The sequence below is a fragment of the Heteronotia binoei genome, chromosome 2 (assembly GCF_032191835.1).
Source record: "Heteronotia binoei isolate CCM8104 ecotype False Entrance Well chromosome 2, APGP_CSIRO_Hbin_v1, whole genome shotgun sequence".
Classification (NCBI taxonomy): Eukaryota; Metazoa; Chordata; class Lepidosauria; order Squamata; family Gekkonidae; genus Heteronotia; species Heteronotia binoei.
Window position 1 is genome coordinate 118,236,866 of NC_083224.1, and position 27,893 is coordinate 118,264,758.

Consider the following 27,893-nt stretch of genomic DNA (forward strand, 5'->3'; position numbering starts at 1 on the left):
GACTTGGCTGTCAGCTTGATCTTACTGATTCTGTGTAGTGGAAATTACATGAGATAAGTGGTGAGCCATACAGCCCTTCTCCATGTGAATGCAGTCCCAGGGCAGCAGGGGGTTAAATCCTACACATCAGTGTAAATGAAGAACACCTGGGATGAGAGAGCTGTGTAGATAAGAAGCAGACAACTTCGGAGAGAAGGGCAAGAGAAGGGTGGCAGCTTCAGATGGCAGGGGGAGAATGGCTGCAAGCACAGAAGACAGCGTGGGAGAGAAGAGAACTCAGCGAGGGAGGACAGACTTCTAAGCTGCTTGGAAGCTGTAGAGAAACCTTGCACTCCAGCAGGGCCGGCACTGGGCTTTCTGCCACTGGAGGCAGACCCCAGCTCAGCGCCCCCCCCCCAAATCTTCTTTTAGGAAAAAACATTCGTGCATGCGTTCTGTGCACGCGCGGCATGATGACATCACAAAAAGTGACGTCATCAAGCAGCCCCCCCATCCCCCTCAGGCTTCCAGATCGGAGTGGGAGGTGTGGGGAGCTGACACTTGTGTCCCATGCGCCATGCAGGATGCAAGCCCCTTCCCCTGCTCAGCCTTCCTGCTGATGGGGGAAGTGGGGGAGCCAACAGTTACCTCCCATGCACCTTTCAAGGCACGTGGAATGCAAGCCCCTTCCCCCGCTTCAGGGAACTCGATGCAGAAAGGCTGATTGGGGGCCGAAGGAGCTGATGGCTGCCTCCCCCACACCTTTCAAGGCGTGTGGGATGTGAGCCCCAGCCCGGCTCATGGGGGCGCACCCAGCAGCTGCCTACCCCGCCTACTGGGATAGGGATAAAACTGGGGAAACAGGAATTCAGTGCATCACAACATGTGGCAGATTCATGTAGCCGAACTATGGCCTCAGCAATAGTTATAAGATAGCAGTCATGGCTGAGAACTTTTGGCCCTACCTCCAGACACTAGGACCCATGTGGGAGGATCTTCCCTTAAAGGGGATAACTCTGTTTAGTGAACAGATGGATGAGGTGCTTGACAGGATGTATTACCCATGGTTCTAGAGATTCCTACAAACAATAAATTGTGGCCAAAGAAATGCAGCTTTATTCAGCTTTAACAATGAGTAACAGTGAAAATATCCCTCACCCACCCAGTGAGCTTTATAAGGAGAAAGAAAAGTCTACTTCACAAGGCTAGCAGTCTGTCCAGGAAACTAGGCTGGCTCTTTTTTGAGGGGAATCTAGAGTTTTCAGAACCCCAAATGACTGCTTCCACAAAGCAGCCTTGAGGCAAACAGCCCTTTCTTGCTGCATTTTTGGAGTGAAGAGGCTACATGCCTGAAAAGAAGACATGTTGTGCTTTTCCCTCAAGCACATAAGACACTGGTCATGGTAATTTTTTTGCACCATTTTTGTGCCACAATTGTGGCATTTCTTTAAAAGTACATCTATATTATTATAAATAGGAAATGGTTGGGCGGGGGGGGGGGACATACACATTCATCAAAGAAATATTTCTGAAGTTATAATATGTCCTTTCTCCATAGTGGCAGATAAAGAACTGAGGGAAGGGTGCTCCCTCTGCCCCTCATCGTATAATCATTTGGGTGGGAACAAAGCTCATAGCTCTGCTGTGTCAAGAGGAATTCTAGAAACTTCTAGAGAACTCCAAAGCAGGTCTGCTCTGAAGCACTCCTCATGTGGGACTGCATAGAAGACACAAGGATGAACAATGTATGATTCAGAAATAAGGGGTGCATTCCAACAATCACACACTCCCCCGAAAAGTCAGAATAGCAGAAAATTATTTCGGTGTTGGTAAACACTGAAACATCCTCTAACATCTACAACTGATATAATGAAACTTGTTGGCAGAAAGCCAAGTACCGTGCAACAGCATGAGGCAAAGGAATGACTTAAAATATTTTGGGGGTAGGGGAGAACTTCAAACCACTGTGAGAAACAGTGATGCCACCATAAAATATGTGGTACATAAGAGAAGCCATGTTAGATCAGGCCAATGGCCCATCCAGTCCAACATATATATATATATATATATATATATATATATATATATATATATATATATATATATATATATATATACACACACATACATACACACACACACATACACACTGTGGCTAATAGCCACTGATGGACCTCTGCTCCATATTTTTATCTAACCCCCTCTTGAAGGTGGCCATGCTTGTGGCCGCCACCACCTCCTGTGGCAGTGAATTCCACATGTTAATCACCCTTTGGGTGAAGAAGTACTTCCTTTTATCCGTTTTAACCTGTCTGCTCAGCAATTTCATCGAATGCCCACGAGTTCTTGTATTGTGAGAAAGGGAGAAAAGTACTTCTTTCTCTACTTTCTCCATCCCATGCATTATCTTGTAAACCTCTATCATGTCACCCCTCAGTCGACGTTTCTCCAAGCTAAAGAGCCCTAAGCGTTTCAACCTTTCTTCATAGGGAAGGTGTTCCAGCCCTTTAATCATTCTAGTTGCCCTTTTCTGAACTTTCTCCAATGCTATAATATTCTTTTTGAGGTGCGGCGACCAGAACTGCACACAGTACTCCAAATGAGACCGCACCATCGATTTATACAGGGGCATTATGATACTGGCTGATTTGTTTTCAATTCCCTTCCTAATAATTCCCAGCATGGCGTTGGCCTTTTTTATTGCAAACGCACACTGTCTTGACATTTTCAGTGAGTTATCTACCACGACCCCAAGATCTCTCTCTTGGTCAGTCTCTGCCAGTTCACACCCCATCAACTTGTATTTGTAGCTGGGATTCTTGGCCCCAATGTGCATTACTTTGCACTTGGCCACATTGAACCGCATCTGCCACGTTGACGCCCACTCACCCAGCCTCAACAGATCCCTTTGGAGTTCCTCACAATCCTCTCTGGTTCTCACCACCCTGAACAATTTAGTGTCATCCGCAAATTTGGCCACTTCACTGCTCACTCCCAACTCTAAATCATTTATGAACAAGTTAAAGAGCATGGGACCCAGTACCGAGCCCTGCGGCACCCCACTGCTTACCGTCCTCCACTGTGAAGACTGCCCATTTATACTCACTCTCTGCTTCCTATTACTCAGCCAGTTTTTGATCCACAAGAGGACCTGTCCTTTTACTCCATGACTCTCAAGCTTTCTAAGGAGCCTTTGATGAGGAACTTTATCAAAAGCTTTCTGGAAGCTGACTTTCTCCAAGCTGACTATGTCCTGATATAACTAATTTCACCTTGTTTACTTAAGACAGCAATAAATAATTTAACAGTCCCCAATGCTACCAGTCAGACTGTAATCAGCAACATTTCACTTTGTGCCTTACATTTTTACTCCACAAGGTTAACTGCTCAGTCCTTTGAGATTACATTCAAGTGAAGCACTGACTCAATCTGTCTTTTAAGACATACAAAACAAGACAATCCCAGCAGTGAGCCAAACAGCAGTTAGGTGGAATTCTGCACAGCCCACTATTCAGTTTATCACATCTTGCTTTTTGTAGCAGGTAGAGAATTCTTATTATTTCCTCCATACACTTGGGTACAGATAACTGAAGTTACAGCAAGCTCAAATGGATATCATAGTTAAGAAAGATGACTTCGTTGTGTGTCTCTCCCCCACTTCATTTAACTGGTAGTTCCTTTGAGACCTCTCTTTTCAAACAAAATGGGAGATTACAACACTGTTATGAAAATATATATTTATTGCCAGAGTATACTCAAACATATATTTGCACAGGTGAGCACATTTCTGCCCCCTATAAATGCATAGAGTGCTGCACGATGCCACATTTAAATAGTTGTTTCCATTTTATCGCTGTGAAAGCAACTGCTTCCCACATACAGAGATTTTCACATTGGACACACTGAGTATTCCATGTGTACATTGCAATCAAAGGACAGAGTCATGATTTATATCCATCCCATCCATATGTTGTTATACCATTTCAGAATCCCTGGAAAGTTTAAGAAGTATACAATAAGCATTCTAATAGAATTATTGCCTTCATCTTGACAGTTCTCCAGATGAAATATCCACAGGCATCTTCTTCTTTTGAATGAAAGGACGAATCACATTTGTTTTACCATGATCGGTAACATTTGGTTCTCCATCTTTAGATGTTTGCAGAAGATGCTGCATACTCAATCTGAAAATAAGACGCGGGTCCTCACTGGCCAAAGCAGGGCAATTGCAACACTCTCGTATTTTAAGAGCCTGATTTGGGAGGGGGGGGGGGAGAGAAAATACAACCAAAAAAAGAAAGTCATTATATTAACAAATAGAAGCACTGCCATTTTATAAAACAGAGAAACACTTTTTCAGGGCTGATGTGAAGGGAAAAACAAACAAAGGCAAAGTATAACACATGTTTAAAAGCTGTATACAAATACTTAATGAAATAACTAATGCAACTCAGCAATGCAACCAGGAGACAGGATTTGCACACCTGGATCTCACAGAACAGATGTGGTTGATACTGGAACCTTAAACATACTGATAATTTGTTTAGGGAAATGCAAATCTTAGGAATAGAGTAAATTAATACATCATATGTCATTTTTTCAGGATGCTTTTAAAATCATATTATTCAGAATGTGTGTGTGTGTAAATTTTGTAAACAGGACATGTGATTGATGAATTGACTGGATACAACAACAACAACAACAAATTTTATTTGTATCCCGCCCTCCCCGCCGGAGCAGGCTCAGGGCGGCTAACAACATGGTTCAGGGTTGAATTATACAAGTGGATAAAATTACATTAAACATTATAAGCATTTAATTAAAATCTGGTTAAGTTTTAAAATTAAATTAATTAATTTTTAAAAGTGCTAGTGCTATGTTTACTTTTTCTGATGGCGGTTTCCTTTGCAATTTCCGTTTTCATCAGGGAAAGCCAGTCTGAAGAGGAAGGTCTTGCAGGCCCTGCGGAACTGTTCTAGGTCCCGCAGGGCCCGCATTTCCTCTGGAAGTTGGTTCCATAGGCTCGGGGCTATAGAGGAGAAGGCCCGGTTACGGGTGCTTTGCAGCTTCACCTCTCTCGGTCCGGGGATAGTCAGCAGGTTTTTCCCGGCTGACCTCAGTGCTCTCTGGGGTTCATATGAGGAGAGACGGTCCCTAAGGTAGACAGGTCCTCGACCATATAGGGCTTTAAAGGTAATAACCAGCACTTTGTAACGAACCCGGTATGTAACTGGCAGCCAGTGCAGTTCGCGCAGCCCAGGCTGTATGTGCTCCCATTTAGGGAGTCCCAGCAACAGTCTAGCCGCTGCGTTCTGCACCAGCTGCAGCTTCCGGGTTCGGTACAGAGGCAGCCCCATGTAGAGGGCATTACAGTAATCCAGTCTCGAGGTGACCGTTGCATGAAGCACCATTGCCAGATCTTGGCACTCTAGCAAGGGAGCCAACTGCTTTGCCCGCCTTAGATGGAAAAAGGCTGACTTGGCAGTGGCTGCAATCTGGGCCTCTATTGATAATGCAGGCTCCAGTAAAACTCCCAGGCTCTTAACCCGGTGCGCCGCTTTCAACGGCGCCCCGTCGAAGACCGGGAGAGGTATTTCCCCTCCCCGAGCGCCCCGACCCAGACAAAGGACTTCTGTCTTCGCTGGATTTAGTTTCAGCCCGCTCTTCCTCAACCAGGTTGCCAAATCCTGCAGGGCCCGGTCTAAATTCTCTGGGACGCAGTCAGGCCGGCCGTCCATTAGCAGATAGAGTTGGGTGTCATCTGCATATTCATGGCACCCAAGTCCATGTCTCCTGGCAATCTGGGCAAGGGGGCGCATATAGATATTAAATAGCATTGGTCAGAGAACTGCCCCCTGAGGCACTCCACAATCCAGTGTGCGCCTCTGGGACAGCTCGCCCCCAATTGCCACCCTTTGTCCCCGATCCTCGAGGAAGGAGGCAAGCCATTGTAAGGCAGACCCCCTCACCCCTACATCGGCGAGGCGGCGGGTCAGTAGCCGATAGTCAACCGTGTCGAACGCAGCCGACAGGTCCAACAACATCAGCACCGCCACACCGCCCCGATCCAGGTGCCGTTGGAGATCATCTACCAGGGCGGCCAGTACTGTCTCCGTCCCGTAACCCGGGCGAAAGCCGGACCAGCAAGGGTCTAGGATGGAAGCGTCATCCAGAAAGCTCTGCAACTGTGACGCCACTGCCCTCTCTATAATTTTACCTAAAAACGGTAAATTAGAGACTGGTCGGTAGTTTGCCAATTCGGCTGGATCCGCTGTACTTTTTTTCAAGAGGGGACGGACCAAAGCCTCTTTTAGAGATGATGGAAAGCGCCCCTCCGAGAGGGATCTATTTATGATGTCCCGTAAAGGACATTCAAGCTCTCTCAGGCAGGATTTAATTAGCCAGGAGGGGCATGGGTCCAAATCGCAAGTTGTAGGGCGTGCAGAGGAGAGAATTCCGTCAACTTCCTCCAGGCTGAGCGGGTTGAAGTGATCCAGGATTAAATCCGAAGACAGGCACGGGGCCTCGGGCTCACATACTGTATCCAAGGTGATGGGCAGGTCCTGGCGGAGCGACGTGATTTTGTCTGCAAAAAATTTCGCAAAAGCCTCACAGCCTATTTCCAATTCTCTAACATTTGGTCTGCCTTGGGGCAGTGTGGTTAGCTGTCCAATTATTTTAAACAATTGTGCTGGGCGCGAATTTGCAGACGCAATCTTGGCCGCGAAGTACTTCTTCTTCGCGGCCTTGACTGCCACCTCATAAGACCTCATAAACGTTCTATAGGATGTTCTCGCCGCTTGGTCACGAGTGCGCCGCCACTGCCTCTCTAGTCGTCGGAGTCCTTGTTTCAACCGGCGTAGCTCCAAGGTATACCAAGGAGCAAGCCTTGAACGAGGGCGCAGAGGACGTCGAGGTGCGATCTCGTTGATTACCCCGGATAGCCGATCTTGCCAGGCATCAACCAGGGCATCAAGGGAATCGCCAGGGGGCCAAGGATCCCGAAGAGCCATTTGGAACCGTTCCGGGTCCATCAGGCTCCGCGGGCGAGCCAAAATAGGCTCTCCGCCCTTACAGGGTTGTGGTAGCGTCTCCATACGAGCCTTGAGGGCTAAGTGATCCGACCATGGTATCGTCTCCGTTGCGATTTCGTTCACTTGAATCCCGGTCGCAAAGATCAGATCTAATGTGTGCCCAGCCTGATGCGCGGGAGTCGTAACAAATTGGGAGAGTCCCAGTGTCGCCATGGAAGACACTAGGTCCATCGCCTGTGTGGAGGCCGCGTCATCGGCATGGACATTGAAGTCGCCCAGGACCAGAAGCCCTGGGTACTCCAGCGCCCAGCCGGACACCGCCTCCATCAGGGATGGTAAGGCGCTGGACGGTGCGTTAGGCGGACGGTACACCAGCCAGATCGCCAACCTCTCCCCGACGTCCCACGCAAGGCCAACACACTCAATACCATCGATCTTTGGGGCCGGGAGAGCCCGGAAGGAGTAACCCTCCTGTATGAGTACCGCCACCCCCGCCCGCTAATCTGGGACTGGTGAAAGACCGAGTAACCTGGGGGGGTCATCTGGGAGAGTGCCGTCATCTCCCCCTCTTGAACCCAGGTCTCGGTCACGCAAGCCAGGTCTGCGTCCTGTCGAAGCAGGAAGTCCCTAATGGTTTCGGTCTTATTATTTATAGACCTGGCGTTGCATAACACCAGTGTCGGACGCGGGCAATTTCTCTTGGTCCCACTACTTGTCACCGTCGGGATGGGAAGTAGACTAGAAGGGGGCCGAGCACTGTTTTGTCTCAGCCTCCTTCTCTCACATCTCCATCTATTCCCACCGTCATATCTTCCCCTCCCCAGGAGCACTGGGATCCCCTGACCGGACATCCCGACCTATTCTCCCAATGATCGTATTCCACTGACTAATTAGTATTGATACACAGCATAGATCTCCTGCCCACCTTCGTCCTCTGTTCCCAGTTGTCTAGTTCACCATAATCTTCCAATTTGATTAGTAAATAATTCCTACTTAGCACTATAATAAAATCCAATTCCTAACTAATTTAAAGTGCTAACGTGAATAAATAATCAATTGAATTAATTAATTCTATATGCATTTAAAAGCATAAATACATAATAAATCCAGTTTCTAATCAATTTAAATCTAATTCATTCTTAATAATAATTCTAGTGGTGATCTATAGTCAATGGGCAGTGGGGATGAAAGTTGGAGGTGAGGTAGGGTTTAGTTCTTAAAGTGCTGGTGGTTGGTATAAGTATTCAAAATCGAATGTCCAGGTTTTAGGCGTCTTTGGTGCTTTGTGGTGGCTTTTAAAGTGCAGGTGCTGTTTTCTAGTATAGGGACCGTTTTAAGCACAGTTCTTAATATAGTTCTTAGAGGCATGGGTGAGAGAGCTTCTCGGTTGATGACCTTGTCGCGGGTGGGGGGGGGCGGGGGGGGGTGGGAGCGTGAAGGAGGCGAGGGGGGAAAGCCAGAAGAGAAAGGGGAGAAGGGGGGGCAAAGACAGAGACCGGGGTGTCCATCGGGACCTACGTCCCGGGGCCAGTCCACTCCTCCGCTCACTCGCACCCCTCAGCTCCATCTCCCTCCGCAGCTGCCCCTCTCCCTCCTCGTTGTATCAGTCCATGCCCCAGTCCTTTGCAAAAGACCTGCTCCTGCCGTTTGCCTATGGCCGCGCCCGATCCTTCTTAGTCTCGGCGTCGGCCGGCAATGTTTCTCGGCAGCAGCGCTCCTCCGCAGCTTGAACTCAGCTGACGCCCCGCCGCGGCCCCAGTTGGCTCTACGCTCCGTTCTCCCCGCACCTCTACGACCTCTTCCCCAGCACCGGCTCGATTTCTCCCGGCCTCTGCCCGACGCCAGCCCGCGGCTGCGTCTCGGCCCTGTTTCGACTGCTCGATGGACCCCTGCGGCCCGACGCTCGCACCTCAGCTTTGCCGACAGCCGCCGCCTCGTTCTCAGTTTGGTTGATGGTTTGTTGTTATCTCCGATTGTTCTTCCAGTTCGCTCGCTGATGCTACTGGTTGCTATAGTATAGTAGTTGTTATTGCTATTAATTGTTATCAGCCAGCGGGAGCCCTAGCACTGGGCTTCTACCGCCGCCGCCATCTTTTCCCGGCTGCCCATTTTCTGTTGGTGACTTGCTGTTTTCTGTTGGTGACTTGCTGCTGTAGAGAACAGTCTCTGGAAGGGATGAAGCATCTCCCTTTGGGGCCTTTCAGCAAGACAGAACAACAAAATAGTGCCCTTGGGCAACTTCAATAGGTTCTGGCATTTCTATTGATATTATCTGTTTTAAATGGCACACTTCAATTATTGTAATAGATGATTATTTTTGTATTATACTGCTCTCAATCCTGACTGTTGGGAAGAAAAGCTATACATAATTTCTCCAATTATGAACATATTACCCTGGCTGCAGAGAAGAAGCAAGAGCTAAAGAAGAATTCCATTTGAAGTGCTTCTGTGGTCTGTTTGGTTTTTGGAAGAGCCCAGAAAAAGTCTGTCTCTCAAAGCTGACTCTCAAAGCTGTCTATGGGTTGGTTCAGATGTAAAGACCCTAATACGGTAAAAACTATGGTTTGGAAAAGTGTGATTATGCCACAGGCTCACGCAGACCCCTTCTCCTGTCCCCCTCAGTGTACTCACATTCCTTTTGGAAAACAATTATTTGCTGTTATCTGCAAATTTAGCAAACTATGGTTGTTTCAAGACCATAATTACAAACCATGATTTGGATCAAGGTTTGCATTTCTGTTTTTGGGTGTATGTTTTTTTTAAAGAAAGCAGTGATTGTATAAGACAAACCATGAAGGGAAAGGAAGGAGGCAAGCTGAGTGTGCAAGAGGGAGAAAGAGGTAGGGGAGTATGCAAGCTTGAGGGGGGGCAGTGCCAACAATTCCAAACCAATAAATTTCAAAGTCACATGTTTCCAATCATAATTATCTTTCCTAGGTAGGCTTCCCAAATCCCCCGCCTGGCCAGGGGACCTAGATTTGGAGCCTCCTCCCCCCACTCGCGAAAAACCCAGAAAGCGGGGGGTGGGTGGGTGGAAATGGCGGCCCTTCCCACCCAGCCTCACAGCAGCATCTCCTTGCCGCTTCCCTTCCCTAGCGGAGGAGAAGTGCTCTCCTCTCTATCAGTGAAGAGAAACCACTTCCAGATTTTGCAAAGGGCAAAAGAAACCCCCTGCAAGCTCGCCAGGGTCCATCTGAGGAAGCGTCCATTTGCGCTTGAGAAATTTCCCTGTGGGGGTGGTGGAGAGGGCGGATCCTGCTCGGTTGGCGCGGATGGGACTTTGTGGCGCTGGGAAGCAAGCCCCACGTCTCTCTGGGTCTGTCCTTGGAGCAACGAGGAGGACTGTATCGCGGCTGCCAAGAGTAATCTCGCGCTACAGTCTCCTTAGGGGCGAGAGCCGCGTGCTTGAAAAAACGGGAAGATTGCTTGGAAGGCTTGGGAGGAACACCTTACCCCCAGGGCAGACGAGTGGGTGTGAGGAAGGCAGAACAGACAAATGGTTGTGCGCTCTTTCAGAAAAAGAAGTGACCCCGTGAGGGAAGAATAGTGCAGGAAAGTGAGGCCAGTCCCCCTGCGGAGATAAGTGAAGAGAGAATGGGTGTTTGTGTGTTCGTCAGGCTGAGGCCCCTGCAGGGGAAACTGGTGTGACTTCAAGCACTTTGTGACTTCACCCGCAAGGCGGCTAACAAGCCCTCCAAGATGCAGTCTCCGCCTCCACGCCCATTGCCGACGAAAGGCAGCCGCTAATTCCCAAGGGGACCCACCCTGGGTGGCACGGGAGGATGCCCTGCGCCTTTACGCAGGGAGTGGCCTTCGTCCCCACGCTGCTGGTGTCCTGGTCTTCGGGGGAGAACTGGGTTCCATTCCCCACCTTCACCAGCAGCTGCTGGAACGGCCTTGGGTCAGCCATATCCTTCACAGAGTTGTCCATGAAAGGGCAGCTGCTGCAAGAGCTCTCTCAACCCCACCCATCTCACAGGGTGTTTGTTGTAGAGGAGGAAGATAAAGGAGACTGTGAGCCGCTCTGAGATTCAGAGTGAAGGGCTGGATATAAATCCAATATCTTCTTCCTCTTCTTCTTCCTCATCTTAGAGTGTTACTAGTTAACTAGGAGTTTGGAGACCTAGGTTCAAATCCCCATTCTGCCATGGAAGCTCCCTGGGGGACCTTGGGCCTGTCACTCAGCTTAACCTACCTCACAGGGTTATAGGCTTCACGGTGTTTTGCTTTCTTTCAGACAAGCGAGTGTGTGTGTAAAAGAGAGCAGCATAGCCCCTGTACTTTCCAGACCTTGTTGTGGAGGCACCAGAGACAGTTAAGCATGTGTGTGAGTGAGAGAAAGAAAGCGCAGGGGGGAGGGAGGGGAGGTAACTATTATTCCCTATGGAGATTTATTTTCATAGGAAATAATGGAGAATTGATCCACGGGTATTTAGGGCTCTGGGGAGGCTGTTTTTTTTAGGTAGAGGCACCAAATTTGCAGCATAGCATCCAGGGCCTCTCCCCAAAATACCCCCCAAGTTTCAAAAAGATTGGACCAGGAGATCCAATTCTATGAGCCCCAAAAGAAGGTGTCCCTATCCTTCATTGTTTCCTATGGAGGGAAGGGATTTAAAAGATGTGATGGCCAGAACTCCCTTGACATTCAATTATGTTTGTCACACCCTTGCTTCTGGCTCCGCCCCCAATGTCTCCTGGCTCCACCCCCAAAGTCCCCAGATATTTCTTGAATTGGACTTGGCACCCTATTCCTAGGGCAATAAAAACATTCCTGGAACTGGATCTAGCCTATCATCAGCCTTTACAGACTGTCATGATCCTGAGCCTAGTGAGGCCTACAGGCTCCAGAGAAGCCTGCCTAGGAATATTACAGAAATCCTGCATTTCTCAGGATCCCTTCTGTCCCTCTGATTGGGTGGCAAGGTTTTAGAGGGAAACCAGCCCAGAGAGGAGTGGAGTCTGGGAGAAGAGCATTAAAAAGCCAAGCTCAGGCAGGGTGTGTTCTTTCCTGAAGGGGCTGCAATAGGGTTGCCAAGTCCAATTCAAGAAATATCTGGGGACTTTGGGGGTGGAGCCAGGAGACATTTGGGGTGGAGCCAAGATCAAGGCTGTGAAGCATCACTGAACTCCAAAGGGAGTTCTGGCCATCACATTTAAAGGGATGGCACACCTTTTCAATTCCTTCCTTCCATAGGAAATAATGAAGGATAGGGGCACCTTCTTTGGGGGCTCATAGAATTGGACCCCCTGGTCCAATCTTTTTGAAACTTGGGGGGTATTTTGGGGAGAGGCACTAGATGCTATACTGAAAATTTGGTGCCTCTACCCCAAAAAACAGCTCCTCCAGAACCCCAGATACCTGCGTATCAATTCTCCATGATTTTCTATGGGAATAAATCTCCATAGAGAATAACAGAGTTCCCAGTAGACATTTCCCTCCCCTCCCCCCGCTTTCTGATGCCCCTGAAGCGGGGGGAGGGCCTCCAAACCGGGGGATCCCCTGCCCCCACCTGGGGATTGGAAACCCTAGGCTGCAGGCAGGGAGGTTCTCTGTCTAGAGAGGTTGCAGACAGAGAAACACTGATCTCTGGAACAGGCAGTAGGAAGAGCCCTCACCCAGGGGAAGTGTGGTGAGCTTGGTATTAGAGTAAGGACTGCATAGCTAAATGCATCAAGGCTTTTGTTTATTTGCACCAACCTTTACTGTTTCATATTCACTTTGGCACTAAATCTTTATCACCCACTTATTGTTTTTGAGCACTAATAATAAACTTCTTTTTGTTGTTATACTGCCTGGGTTCTCACATCTCCTTAGTTAAAAAGTATTTATTAATAAGGAAGACAAGGGTGGTAGGGTGCTCTGGGCCCTCCACGCAGACCCTTACCAGAGTGGTGGCAGCCAGTAGAAGGCCCTGCTAGGCTCCTGCTGTGTGACACAGACATATGGCAAGTATTTTCTCATCTGTGCAAGCTGGTTTGAATGTAATTTTATATGGTTGCCAGCAGGGGCAGATTAAGCACGTGCTTAGGGCACCAGGGCCAAAGGGGGCACTACAACATTGGAAAAAGTGTGAAAAGAAAAAAAAATGAAGATTTGTGAAAAAATAAATAAAACTAGTGCAAATTGATCATGATGCACTCTAGGGTTATCTTCTATTTTTTGTTGGCGAGGTGCGGTGTCATAGGTTATGTTTAAAAGTAAAATGCATGTGTTTAAAAGTGAAATGATGGAGCCAAATTAAGTTGTAATGACAGTCATTTCAATTACCCTCTCTGCCTCTTTTTAATTTCAGCCCCATGTAAACGTTAAAATGAAGCACATTTAGTTGAGTAGTGCGCAAAAGAGAAAACGTGCAAAAGAGAATGAGCAAAAGAATCTGCCGGCTGTAGCCAAGACAGGAAAGCTGACAGATTTTTTCTTACAAACTGCAGAGAAAGATGATCCAGATCAAAACCAGTGCCAGTCTTCAGAGACAGGAAGTGAATCAAATCTATCTCCTTCATCAGAAACAGGCAGTTTTGGTGCAAGACCAGATTTTTATGATGACGTTGCACATGATGAAGTGCTACAACCTGGATCTACTTCCACAACAAGATGTGTAAATGCTTTTGAACTGTCCAAGGAGTTAAGAGAACTTACCAAGGATGAAATGAACAAAGCTAAGGACCCAGGGTTGTGGGATGAATTTTATGGTGTTGATGTAACTTATTGGGTTGCTTGTGGACTCAGTGAATGTCAGCACCACAATGGGCCATTTGACAAATCGTGTCGCAATTTCATCAGTGGGAAGCCAAAGAGGTACTGTCCACAGAAGATATTATTTGGAATAAAAGCCAATGCTGAACACTACAAGAGAGAATGGCTGTTATACTTTCCTTCAAAAGGATCAGTTTAATGTTTTGTTTGTAAACTATTTGTGCCCAAAGGGTCAATGCATTTTGCTAGAAATTAAGGATTCAGTGACTGGTGAAACACTGCTGTAATTGACAACCAAGAAAAAAGTACAACTCACCGAGATGCTATGTTGACATATTTAACTCGGAAACAAGGCTTAGGCTTGACACAGCCACTGGAAAAACAAATTGAAGAGGAGTACAATTACTAGGAGAATATGCTTCAGTGTGTAGTAGCAGCCATTTGCACACTGGCTGAATGAGGATTGGCATTCCGAGAAAAAGTGGAAAAATTTGGGTTCTCTCAATAACGTGAATTATTTGGGGTTACTCGAATTGATAAGTCGGTTTGACCCATTCTTGGCTGCTCACATATCACGGTATGGCAATGCTGGAAAAGACAACCCTTCCGTACCTGTCTAAAACGATATGTGAGGAACTTATTGAGTTAATGGGAAAGAAAGTGCACTCTGTCATCATTGATGAAATTAATGTTTCTGGGTACTTCAGTCTGTCCGTGGACTCAGCGCCTGATCTTTCGCATGTTGATCAACTGAGCATGGTGCTCAGATACTTGCAAGATGGACAGCCAGTTGAACGATTTATCACGTTTTTGGAATTACAAAACCATACTGGTGAAGCTATGGCACAGCAGGAGTTGAAGTACTTATGTGATGATTGTAAATTAGATTTTGCTAAATGCAGAGGGCAGTCATACAACAATGCTGCCAACATGTCTGGACGTTACAATGGCAAGCAGCAAAAACTTTTGGATGCAAATCAGTTTGCCATTTATGCACCCTGTGCAGCTCATTCACTAAATTTAGTTTGACGAAGTGCTGTGGATTGCTGTCAAGTTGCAGTAGATTTCTTTTCCACTGTACAACTGCTTTACACATTCTTTTCAGCCTCAACTGCTCAGTGGAAAATTCTCAAAGATTGCATTGGAAATGAAAAAGTGTTGAAATCACTTTCAGACAGCAGATGGGAAGCACATGCTGTGGCAACTGCAGCAATTATCAACTCTTTCTTCAAGATTCTGGAAGCTTTGGAAGATTTATCAGATGACCAGTTGCAAAAAGGTGACACTAGAAGGGAGGCAAAGAATATTGCAAACAAGATGCAAGAACTGGAATTTGTGTTCATATAACAAGTCAACTTTTTCAAAGTGAAAATGTGATCTTGCAAACATGTGCAGATTTGTATTCATCACTGGCAGACCAGTTGCACACATCAAGAGATGAGTTTGAGAAATTTGAATCACTTGCAAAGGACATGCTTCCTGATGTAGAATACAAAGCAACTCAAACGCGTAAGCATATAAGAAAGATAATGTCCAACAATGGAAATGCACCAGAGACAAATTCCGTACGTCCACTTTTTATGTAATTGTTGAAAAGTTAGAAACGGAAATGAGGAGGAGATGAAAGGTGTACACTGAAATAGCAGACAGATTCTCTTGTCTGACATGTTCCTAATGCCACCCAACAAGATGCTAATTCCCAATTATCAGAAAGTGAAAGGTACTCAGATACTCATTGATGCTTATCCAGATGACATGAACAACACTTTGTCTACAGAGCTTCAGTAGTTCCATTCATATGTTCTTCATAAGTTTAAAACAACCAAGAAAACATCTTTCACTCACATGGAACTTTACAACACAATTACTGAAGACAAACTAGAGAGTGCCTTTCCAAATGTTGAAATTGCCTTAAGAATATTTTTAACATTAATGGTCACCAACTGCACAACAGAGAGGTCTTTCTCACAACTGAAACGTGTAAAAAACCTAAATAGATCAGTTATGCCTCAAGAAAGACTCAACTCACTGTATATATTAACAATTAATTTTGATAATGTTATCAATGATTTTGCAAAAATGAAATGTAGAAAAATGCCTTTCAGGTCATGAATATTGGAACTTTGATACATTTAACTTGTGAAATATTAAAATAATGTTGTATTGCATTTTTGTAGAACTTTATGTAGCCCAAACTTGACCTAGTTTGTACAGTATATTGTGTTATCATATGAATAAATTTTTGTATTGCTGCAACCTGCATTGTATATCTGGTCAGACGGGTCAACAACTAAAATGGACTGGGTCAGTGTGGAAAGGAGGGGGGCACCAAGATTGGTCAGTGCTTAGGGCACCAGTGAGCCTTAATCCGCCCCTGGTTGCCAGGACCCCCTAGCCACCAGTGAGGGATGGGTGGGGTAGGGTTCTCAGATCCAGGTTAAGAAATTTCTGGAGATTTGGGGACAGAACCTGAGGACAGTGGGTACAATAACATAGAGTCTACCCTCCAAAGCATCCATTTTCTCCAGGAGAACTAATCTCTGTAGTCTAGAGATGAACTGCAATTCCAGGGAATCCCCAGATCCCACCTGGAAGCGGGCATCCCTATGGTTTGCATATCTTCTCTGACACAACATTCCAATCTTCTCCCCTTCCTCACCAGTAAATTTTAGGGGGGGAAAGTCCAACTTTGTTTTTGCAGACAATCACCTCATATTTATGCAATGGATGTGTATCATGCCATTTCCACTTCAGTTACCAATCAAAGTCTTAACTGATATGTATGACAGACCAGAATTTTCTCTTACTGAACATAAGCCACTGCAAGACTGCATTAATGTCAAACAGCATTATTCCAGCCAAGAAGAAATAGAAATATTTAAGTTGTATCTTGAAAAGGGCAATGTAATCCTCCTTTAAATTAATTTAGCATTTTTAAACCTCTGTGCTTTTTTACACTGTACAGTCCCTACTTTCCCTTACCTAGTTTCCAGAGTGATCTAAAATAATAGTATACACACGCACAAACATGCACATGATCAAGAATCCCCCTGTGACAGCTCAGAGGAAACATGGCTCTCTGTAAAGGTCTTTGCTTTCTTATTCCACATCAAGCAGTCTGAGGGGCCCAGAGAGGCCTGATTAAACACACCACACTAATTTAATACAAGATGAAGACTCAGGCATGACAGGGATGGTTATGCTCAGCATGGACCCTCCTGCAGCTACACTCCACTCAGTTCTGCTGTTATCTAGATGCACATTCCATATGTAAATCAAGCTGAAATAGCAAGGAACATACCTTCATATGACAATTCTTGACCCCTGGATTTCACAGCAATTTTATGATATCTAATTACCTGCAAGCATTTTCTCACAGATCATAATTACAAAAGTTTGGTCAGTCATTTGCACATAGCTGTGCCTGTGCAGTCAACTCAGATACAAGGGTGCTGGACTTGGATAGGGACTCCAATTCATTTAACCAGGAAATGCTCAGGAAATGCTATTTCATTTGGGATGTCACCATCTCTCAAACTAGGCACACAAGCAAATGTAAGAAGAAACTGCTGTTCTGCATTCCTCTCAGCAAAAGGCAGAATATAATGTTTTATTTAAAACCAAACAATAATAAATCAAATGTTTGCAAAGCAGAAAGAGCATGACGAAATCCAGAAAGAACCAAGTCAACTACTATTGGATTGGACTGTAGCCAAGCAGACTGAGTATCCTAGAAAGTACACTAATGCCTGTTTTCGTGTCCTCAAGTTAGTACCAAGGTCAATATAGAGACTCTGTTGCCATTTCCCATAACAGCCATAAATTCACTGTCATTAAAAAAATGACTACCATGCTAAGATCTTATCATGATGCCAATTTTCTCCCCGTGTGCTCAAGCTGCTTCATCTAGTTCTATTAATCGTACATTGAAGATAATTTCCAAAAGTACCTAGTGAGAAGATTTCCAGTTCTTTAAGATTCACCAGCCATTGGACCTCATGGGATTGGTTTCTTCATATCCATGGACTTTCTCCCTCAAATCCATACACAATGTAAAGTAACTATCTATTTTCCTCAGGCAAAGGCAGGAAGGAAAATATCAAATAAGCGATGCACTATAGTATTTAGGGCAGGGGTGTAAAACTCAATGACAAGAGCTAAAATTACTACAGAATTAAAATTACAATTATTATCTAAACTAGGGGTGTCAAATTCATTTGTTATGATGGCCAGATCTGACATAAATAAGACGATGTCGGGCTGGGCCATGTCAGGCCAGGCCATGTGTGTACCTATTTAAGATCAGGTGGCAGAGATATAAACTTTTTTAAAGACACAGAAAAACACAACTAAACATTTATTTTTTTAAAGAACACCTTAAAACATGCTTAAAACATTAGCACTTGTTGGTCTTAAAGGTACTTTCTTTGTATTTCTCCCATGGGATCCAGGGAACTGGGCAAAGGAAGCTCTGGCTCTTTCCCTCCCTCCTCAGGGGACCAGAAGGGGAGGAGCCTCAAACAATGGAGAAAATGGAGGTTTTGCTCTATAGCTCCTGCGAGATTGAGCAAGCCTTGCAAAGCAAGCTGTGATGCAGAAGGAAGCAAGAGAGAGGGAGAAGGAAGCAGACAAGAGTCAATTGCTCAGGAACCTGATAGGAGCCCTCTGGCAGCCTAATTTAGCCCACGGACCCCAATTCTAAACTATTACATTTAGATAAATTTAAAATAACAATAATTATTAAAAGAATATGGGGAAGCTACACTATTTTTAAAGTTTTTCCAAAATCACATACCACTTACTCAAGAAGTTTGACTCAGACATAGGATATTCATTTAGCCTCTTAACAGCTGCTATTTTATCAAAAACTATATGGCCCCACATATACCACACCTTTACATCAGGCAACTGGGAGGCCTTCCAATGAGAAGCAATTACTTTTTTTGTCTACCAATACCAATTACTTTTTTTGTCTACCAATAATAATGCTTCAGTTGTTTTTTTGTATGTTGAGTGTGTCTAAATCAAGCCAAACATCCAACAATATTTATTGTATAATAAAAGGAATTATGTGTCCAGTAAAGTAAGTTATTTGTTGCACAATATATTTCCAAAATTTAGAAACAATTGGACAAAACCACCAACAGTGAATTTAAGTTCCTTCCTTTCCACATCCTTGCCGACAATGAGAATTGTATCTCAAGTTAATATGAGCTATTTTAGTAGGTGTGGAATACCATCGGATCATGAATTTATATGACTAGTACACGTATTTTAGAGAAAAGAGGACCAAATGCTTTCCCAAGTTTGATCTGTTAAAGAGTTCTCACAATCATGCATCCAGGATTTATTAAAAGATAATGAAGTAGACCTACCACAGCTAATTAAGATATTACAGATTTTTGAGATCGAGCCTTTTGCGGTCAACCAGGGCTTTTTTTTGTAGCAGGAGCTCCTTTGCATATTAGGCCACACACCCCTGATGTAGCCAATCCGCCTGGAGCTGACAACCGGCTCTGTACTATGAGCCCTGTAAGCTCTTAGAGGATTGGCTAGAGCAGGGATGTGTGGCCTAATATGCAAAGGAGTTCCTGCTACAAAAAAAGCCCTGAGGTCAACAGAGTACTAAGCAATTTTTCAAAGGTAATGGAGGATTTTAACAAATCTTTCTTCATGTCTGGTGTACTGCATAAATGCTGTAATTGGAAATAAACTATTCAGGGGATTTTCTCCTGAATTTTAGATTCTAATTGCAATTTACTGCATATTATTCAATTTAAAATAATCTCAATAAATCTTATATTATTTTTTCCAGCGCATATAAGATCTACCCTTCATAGGAGGGAACCACAATTGATTGGTGAAGGAAGAACAAGAGGACACCTTTGGTAAGTTTTTCCTAAAACTATCCCACACTTTCAGAGTGGTCCCTAAATGTATATTTACATCAGCTAACATTAGTCGCTTACTATTTGGAACCCAAAAGATTTCTCTCAATTGTAAGGGGGCAGTGTAGGTTTCATCAATATATTTCCAATCAGTACATTTTTCTGCTTCATTATATTTAAGTATATTTGTGAGGATAATGGCCTTGTAATTTTAATGTCTGGAATTGACAAGCCTCCTGATTCTATTGGCTGTCAGTGCCTTAAAAGTGATCCTAGGAGCCTTATAATTCCACATAAATTTAAGTAATAAAGCTCGCCATTTTGTTAACAATGGCTTAGGAATATTTTATTTATTTATTTATTTTATGACTTCTATCTATATTGACAGGTAAGGTCCTTAAAATATATAATCTTTGGGAATAAAAAAGATTTTGTAAGAGAAACTCTTTCAGGCCAAGATAATTGCATTGTTTTCCAATTCTGTATTGTTGATTGGATAGACTTTACCATATTCAAATGATAAATTCAGGCAACTTTGACAAAATAACCACCCCAACATATGTCCAACCATTACTGGCCCAAACAAAATTAAAATTAGTGTTGAAATAAGTTTAATCCAGTTCTGATAGAGTCATCAATAAAGAGTTGTTTTATTAACATTAACTTTCAAACCAGAATCCCTCTCAAATTGTGTCAAGAGATCAAAAATTGCAGGAAACATAACTTTGGGGTCAAATACATAGTAAGATGATCAGCAAACATGCTAATTTTTGACTTAGTTTGGCGTATCAAAGAGGCCAAGGGATCTACTGCCAAAGCAAAATGCAGTGATGATAGAGGATTGAGAATTTACATACTCATTCCTGCAGTCAGAAATTTTACAGAGGAACAATGCAACGAAGTTTCCTTCTTAAACACAGAGACTCAATGAGTGGAGTCTGACAGTGTCATAGGTGGTGGTCCAGCAAGTAATGGAATGTTACATTGAACAGTTGTACTTTCACACACCATTAAGTATGTCCCACATGACATCTGTATCACAACCATGTGGGGGGGGGGGGGGTTAGGGGAAGCTATTTAGCAATAACATAGAAATTTGTTATAGAAACATATAACATAAATATGTTATAGAAACATATTTATTTAGCAATAACATAGAAATAAATTGCTTTCTAAGTGTAAAATGTAATTGAGTTCTCAGTGCCAAGTATTGTCTCCCACTTCCAATCTACATCTCAATTAGGCATGCATGGAAGTCTTGGAAGAAACCATATCTGCAATACAGAACATCATCAGCTATCCATGGAGGATAGGATTGAAAACTATATTGGGAAAACTGGGGTGGGAGTAGGGTTGCCAAGTCCAATTCAAGAAATATCTGGGGACTTTGACGGTGGAGCCAGGAGACATTGGGGCAGAGCCAGGAGCAAGGGTGTGACAACCATAATTGAACTTCAAGGGAGTTCTGGCCATCACATTTTAAGGGACCACACATCTTTTAAATCCCTTCCCTCCATAGGAAATAATGAAGGATAGGGGCACCTTCTTTTGGGGCTCATAGAATTGGACCGCCTGGTCCAACCATTTTGAAACTTGGGGGGTATTTTGAGGAGAGGTACTGGATACTATGCTGCAAATCTGGTCCTCAACCTCAAAAAACAGCCCCCCCAGAGCCCCAGATACCCACGGATCAATTTTCCATTATTTCCTATGAGAATAATAATAAGATATTGGATTTATACCCCCCCTCCACTCCGAAGAGTCTCAGAGCAGCTCACAATCTCCTTTACCTTCCTCCCCCACAACAGTCACCCTGTGAGGTGGGTGGGGCTGGAGAGGGCTCTCACAGCAGCTGCCCTTTCAAGGACAACCTCTGCCAGAGCTATGGCTGACCCAAGGCCATGCTAGCAGGTGCAAGTGGAGGAGTGGGGAATCAAACCCGGTTCTCGCAGATAAGAGTCCACACACTTAACCACTACACCAAACCACCAAAGCCAGGTTACCCTGATCTTGTCAGATATGGGAATCCAAGCAAGGGTAAGGGAGACCACCAAGGAAGTCCAGGATCGATAAGCAGAGGGAGGCACAGGCAAACCACCCCTGGATGTCTATTGCCTTGAAAACCCTCTGAGATCACCGTAAGTCAGATGCAACTTGATGGCAAAAAAAAAAAAAAAAAGGATTTTAGTGGAGCCTATGCAAGTCACTTGGCATTGTGGACTCCCATTATATCCAGTGATCTTTCAACCCCCTCCCATTGTTTTCAGTGGGTATTTCTGTCATTTGTTTTATTTAGTGCATTCCCAATGTGTGATCCTAGCAATGCAGTCTTTTGTTGAGTGGCGCACTGGTAGATTTGGTGTGCAGGGGAGGGGCACCAGAAGTTAGCTTTGCCTAGGGCACCAGATAGTCTAGGGCCGGCCCTGGTTGTCTGGAGTTCAGTTGTAATACCAGGAGATCTTCAGGCTCCACCTGGAGGTTGGCTATACTAGGCTTGGCTACTTGCTTCTGTTCAGCAGCAGCCCCCCACCCCACCCCATGACAGCCCGTGTGCCATAGGAGTATGAACTTCAGAACAGGGTTTGCCAGACCCAGATTCTTGTGGTGAAAGCAGACTGGGTGATTTCAGACCAGTCACAGAGTTTCAGCCTAACCTACCTCACAGGATTGTTGTGCAGATCAAAAGGCGGAGAGGAGAACGATGTCAGCTGCTTTGGTTTCCAAAGCTGCTTTGGTAAGTTGAAGTCAGCGGGACAGATAAAGGTAGGCTGATGGTTGGCTGGGAAGGAGATTGTTGTTGTTATTATTATTAGTTTATTTATATTCCGCCCATTCCCCCATGGGGGCTCAGAGAGGAGTACATAAAATATATGATAATAAAACAAATAAAATAGCTAAAATCATAATAAAATCAGTTACAGCATTAAGCCCAGAAACTAATTAGCACTTTACATACCATACATTATGATGTTACATAACTCACTGGCCCCCGTCAGAAACAACAGTTCGATAGGGTTGCCAACTCCAGGTTGGGAAATTCCTGGAGATTTGATGGGTGGAGTCTGGAGAGGGTGGGGTTTGAGGAAGGGTGGGAACTCAGACAGGTACAATGCCATCAACTCCACCCTCCAAACCAGCCATTTCCTCCTGGGGAACCATTGGGGGGGGGGGGTAGACACCAAGAGCAGGGGGAGTGAATAGCTTCATTTTGGTGTGTGGGTGGAAAGACAGCAAGACTAGGGGGCACTCGCCCAGAGACTGTTTCTAGAGCCCATCATATTTCCCCCCACAATGGGCCTTATTCCTAGTTTATAAATAAATAGTACCAGCCCCCTTGTGGGACCCCACAGCTTACTTCTCTACATTGGAAGAAATGTCCATTGATCTTTGCTTCCTGTCATTTAACCACATTTTTTAATCCATAAGAGAACCTGACCTCTTATCTCATGACTGCTAAATTTACTCAGGAGTCATGATTTTGCACCAGTTGCTCCGTGCTGGCATTTTGCACAGGGCAAACCCACGACTTGCCCCGCCTCAGTGTAAACCTGAAAAACAAGTTTACACTCCAGTGGGGCAAATTGCGGGTTTGCCCCACGCAAAATGTCAGTGTTATGTATGTGTCTTAACGTATGTACTTTCTGCCGGCTCACTGGAGTGGGGAAAGCAGAGCTTGGAGACTGTATAACAATGGGTAGTGGGGGACTTCTGGGGGTTGGAGAATGGCGTACTGAACTGCTTCTCTGTAGGGGAGCAGACTGGAACTTCTGTTTGGGGTAGAAAAAGGCAATCCAGTGCCTACTGCCTACTTTTCTCAGTCAGAGATTAGTCCAAGACATGCTCGAAAAATTCTGAGGAGATTTACTTTGGCTTAAAAGGGGGGGGGGGCTCCCGGGGGGGGGGCTCCTTTGAGGCTTTGAAGGATCTCCGAAGACAAGCTGCATTCCAGCATCTACAGAGGTTTCCAGAGTCACTCAATTGACTTAAGCTCATCAAGATCCAAACCTTTTTTAATTCTACTGAACATCTACATTTATGCAAGACTGGAGCCGTTTTGGGTAACCACAGCAAAAGGTAAAGATCGTTATCTATCATTCCGGGACTAATAAGAACTGTAAAAATTAAAATTAAAAGGTGGAAGATTGAATACAGAAGCTATTGATAAAGAAGCGGAGAAGGGGCGAAATTGGGACTGCTAAATACTAAAAGGCAGTGCTAAAAAGAGAAAAGAAAATTATTGTTTGGAATACTTGCTGTTTTGGTTGAAATGCCCCATCATCATAGAACTGCAGATTTAACAGACGACACAGGAAGTACATCACAAACATCGTGAGATCTCTCTACCAGCAAGAACGGGACTTGGTGGCAAGTAAAGCAGGAAGTAATCAGTGAAGGGAAAATTGTGAGTCAACCAGCCTACTCTAAGACTGAGAAATCATAGAAAAACATCGGCAGCTCCCAGATAAGAGTCTGCACACTTAACCACTACACCAAACCAGCTTAACCACTACACCAAACCAGGAGCAATTTATTAAATACGTGGATAAAATATAAGAAATATGGAGATGAGAGAAAACCTTTATGGATTGTGCCAGCTGAAGTGATAAAGATAACGGATTAGATAGGCAAAGAAAAGTGGCTGTCATATAATCAATTATTAAAAATACAAAGTGGGAAAACAGAACTGAAAACTGCTGAAGAACTGAATCATAAATATGATTGGTTTCAAATGCAACAAATAAAAAGTTTGGTGGAGAATGACATCAAAACTTAAAGAATAAGGAAAGAACAAACAGAAATGGAAAAAGTTCTGCTTGGAGAGAATGAGAAATTAATTTCAAAAGTATACAAATTACTCTTACAATGGTCTACAGAGGATGAAGTAGTGAAATCTCAAATGATAAAATGGGCAATTAATGTAAATAAAGATGGAATCTTGGGAATATTTGTGGAAGAACTCTATGAAAGTCGCAACATGTCAAAGTATTAAAGAAAACTGTTTTAAGATGATGTATAGATGGTATATGACTCCTAAGAAATTAGCAAAGATGAATAACAAGATGCCAGACAGGTGTTGGAAATGTAAAAAGCATGAAGGTTCTTTCTACCATATGTGGTGGACTTGTGAAAGAGCTAAAATGTTTTGGCAGATGATTCAGAAAGAGATTTCTAATATCTTGGGATATGAGTTTAATAAAGTTGCAGAGACTTTTCTGTTGGGACTACATATGGAAAAATTTCCAAAAGAAGATAGAACTTTAATTTGGTACTTGCTCTCTGCTGCTAGGACATTGTATGCACAATTGTGGAAGCAAGAAAAAATACCAGAGAAATCGGACTGGATTATAAAAGTTAGTATGTCATGGAGTGAAATGGACAAATTAACTAGAATATTAAGAGACTATGATTAGAACTTTTTAAGTTGGAGTGGAAGAAGTTCAGAAGATACATAGAAAAAGAGTGGGGAAAAAAGGGACATTGGACAATCTTTGATAATGATTAAGTTTTTAAAACAAGAGTATAACTTTTGGTTTTTTTAATAGTTACGGGTACCTTTAATATTTGGGGGGGGGGGGTTTAAGTAAATAACACTGGCGGGGGTCAAGTAACGGGGGGAGGGGCGGGGGAAAAGTAAGATATGGGGTAGATAAATTTTTCCTTTTTTAAGTTGTAAGATATAGATATAACTTTGCTACCATATGTTACTAATAAAATTGTTTATAACCAAAAAAGAAAAAGTGGCATCTCTAGAGATAGAAACTAAAGCTTTTTTCCAAATAAATGATAAGGAGGATATCGAATTTCAAACGGTTTGGGATACGTATAAAGCAGTAATGAGAGGGATATTGATCACACTGAATAATAAAGATAAAAGAGCAAAGGAAAAACAATTGCTGGACATTCAGAATGAAATAAAGAAAAGAGGGGGAGCTGAGGAAGAGACCTGGGGGAAAGAAAATTATGAGGGAAATTACAGTACTTCAAACACAAACGAGACAGTTGTTAAATAAAGAACTGGAATGGAATCTGAAAAGATTGCAGCAGAAATCTTTTGAAAGAGCAAATAAACCTGGAAATATTTGGCTTGGCAAATGAAAAAAAAAAGAGAAAAAATTATTAACAAAATAATAGTTGGTGATAAAGAGATTGTGGATCAAGAAGGAATTAAAAGAGAATTCTTTAAATACTATGCCAACTTGTTTAAAGGCTTTAAGATAAACAACGAAAAGATGGAAATATATTTGCAAAAAAATAAAATAGTTTTGAATGAACCAATTGGAAAAATAGGGATTAAAGCGGCAATTAATTCAATGAAAGTGGGAAAAGCACCTGGTCCAGATGGATATACAGCAAAAAATGTTGAAACCCTTAAAGAGGAGTTAATACCGAAGCGTCAAAAACTGATTAATATTATAAGACTGCAGGGGAAAATACCAAATACATGGAAGGAAGCAATAATTTCGTTGATTCCAAAAGAGGACAGAGATGTCACGAATGTAAAAAACTATAGACCAATCTCATTGTTAAATAATGACTATGAAATATATACAAGAATCTTAGCAGAACGACTTAAACAATACTTGATGAACTTTATTAGAGGAACGACCCTTGACACTTACCGTGAGGGGTCCTTCTCCTAAGAGGACAGGAGGACATCTTGGGTGTTTCCCACCGTCCAATCAGGGAGGCAGGAATCTTAAAAACTTCCTCTTCCTGTGGCTGTGGGAACCACCCTTCTTCCAGTTCAGGTGACTCTGAGAAGCAGTAAGAAAACTATCGTATCTAACGCTCCTAATGTAACAGGAAACTAACAGTCGGTTGGAAAAAACGCGGCAGTAGCCTTCCAGACCGACTAGAACAAACTCTTCTGGAAAGTGACAGGTAAAAAACAGGTAACAGATCTCAGCAGGTAAGAAAGGCCGTAGGCGAAGGATACAAACGGCCAGATACAGAAAGATGCTGCCCAAGGTAGGGCGAGAGAAGGGAGGGCAAGATGTCCTCCTGTCCTCTTAGTAGAAGGACCCCTCATGGTAAGTGCCAAGGGTCGTTCTCCCTAAGAGGCGGAGGGCATCTCGGGTGCTCCCATAGCAGTATGTTAGTCAGGGTGGGATCGCCCTACTCAGGCAGTACTGCCAAAGGCTGCGTCCGCTGGGATTCGTCTGCCAAGGGCTGCGTCCGCCAACGCATATGCATTCAGTTTATAGTGGCGGATAAAGGTGGAAATAGACGACCACGTAGCTGCCTTACACACCTCCTCGATGGAGGCATTCTTATTAAAAGCTGCATTGGTAGCCGCACTTCTGGTCGAGTGCGCCGTGATCCCTGACGGTATCCGAAGATGCAATGACTTATATGCCTCCACTATACACTGCTTGATGGCGTAACAAATTGCCGACTTGGATATTTTCTGACCCAATCTGAGCGCTGCTATGTTAATGAACATGGAGTCTGACTTGCGAATAGATTCAGTCCTGATAAGGTAGACCTTGATCGCTCTACGCACGTCTAGAGTATGCCATGTGCACTCCTTGGGATGCTTTGGGTCCGGACAAAAGGATGGCAGGTTGATTTCTTGGCTTTGATGAAACCTAGAAGAAATCTTCGGTTGAAAAGTAGGGTCTGGATATAGAACTACCTTGTCCTTGTGGAACACACATAACTCTCGTTTAATCGATAAGGCTCCGATCTCTGATACTCTTCTGGCCGATGTTATTGTCACCAGAAAGATGGTCTTCATGCACATCATCTTTAAAGGCACAGACATTAAAGGTTCAAATGGTGGACCTGTTAAGGTTGAGAGTACTAGATTCAATCTCCAGGTAGGAAAGCGATGCACTTGTGGTGGAGAACTCATAGAAGCCCCTCTAAGGAAACGACGAATATGCGGGTGTGATGCATGATTTACGCCGTCCACTTGCTGAAGCACCGAAGATAAGGCCGCAACCTGACGTTTAAGGGTAGCCGGCTTCAGTCCCGAACGAAGACCGTCCTGAAGAAACTGAAGAATCTTAGGGACACAAGGATGTAATGGGTCCACAGTTTTTCTCCAACACCTGTGAAAGGCTTTCCATGACATATCGTAGATCCGCGTTGTGGAGTCCTTTCTGGAAGCTAGGATGGTATTCGTCACATCGCTTGTATAATCTAGCTCTAACAGAGAGTGCCTCTCAACCTCCAAGCGGTCAATCTCAGCCAGTCTGGATGAGGATGCCACACTGGCCCCTGTAACAGAATGTCAGGCCAAGCTGGTAGATGAAGTGGCTCCTCTACCGACATCTGTTGGATTGAAGAGAA

The 27,893-nt window shown here is 44.1% G+C and overlaps 1 protein-coding gene across 3 annotated transcripts in view; it reads right to left on the bottom strand.

The window, feature by feature from the left end:
* Positions 1-3,701: 3,701 nt before the first annotated feature.
* The window catches only part of OMA1 (OMA1 zinc metallopeptidase), a 67,666-nt gene continuing 43,474 nt past the window's right edge, over positions 3,702-27,893 (bottom strand). For all 3 annotated transcript variants that reach the window (XM_060231889.1, XM_060231890.1, XM_060231891.1), the window contains one exon: positions 3,702-4,231. In XM_060231889.1, the coding sequence (XP_060087872.1) occupies positions 4,022-4,231 (210 nt within the window). In that variant the 3' untranslated portion in view covers positions 3,702-4,021. The remainder of the gene's footprint in view (positions 4,232-27,893) is intronic.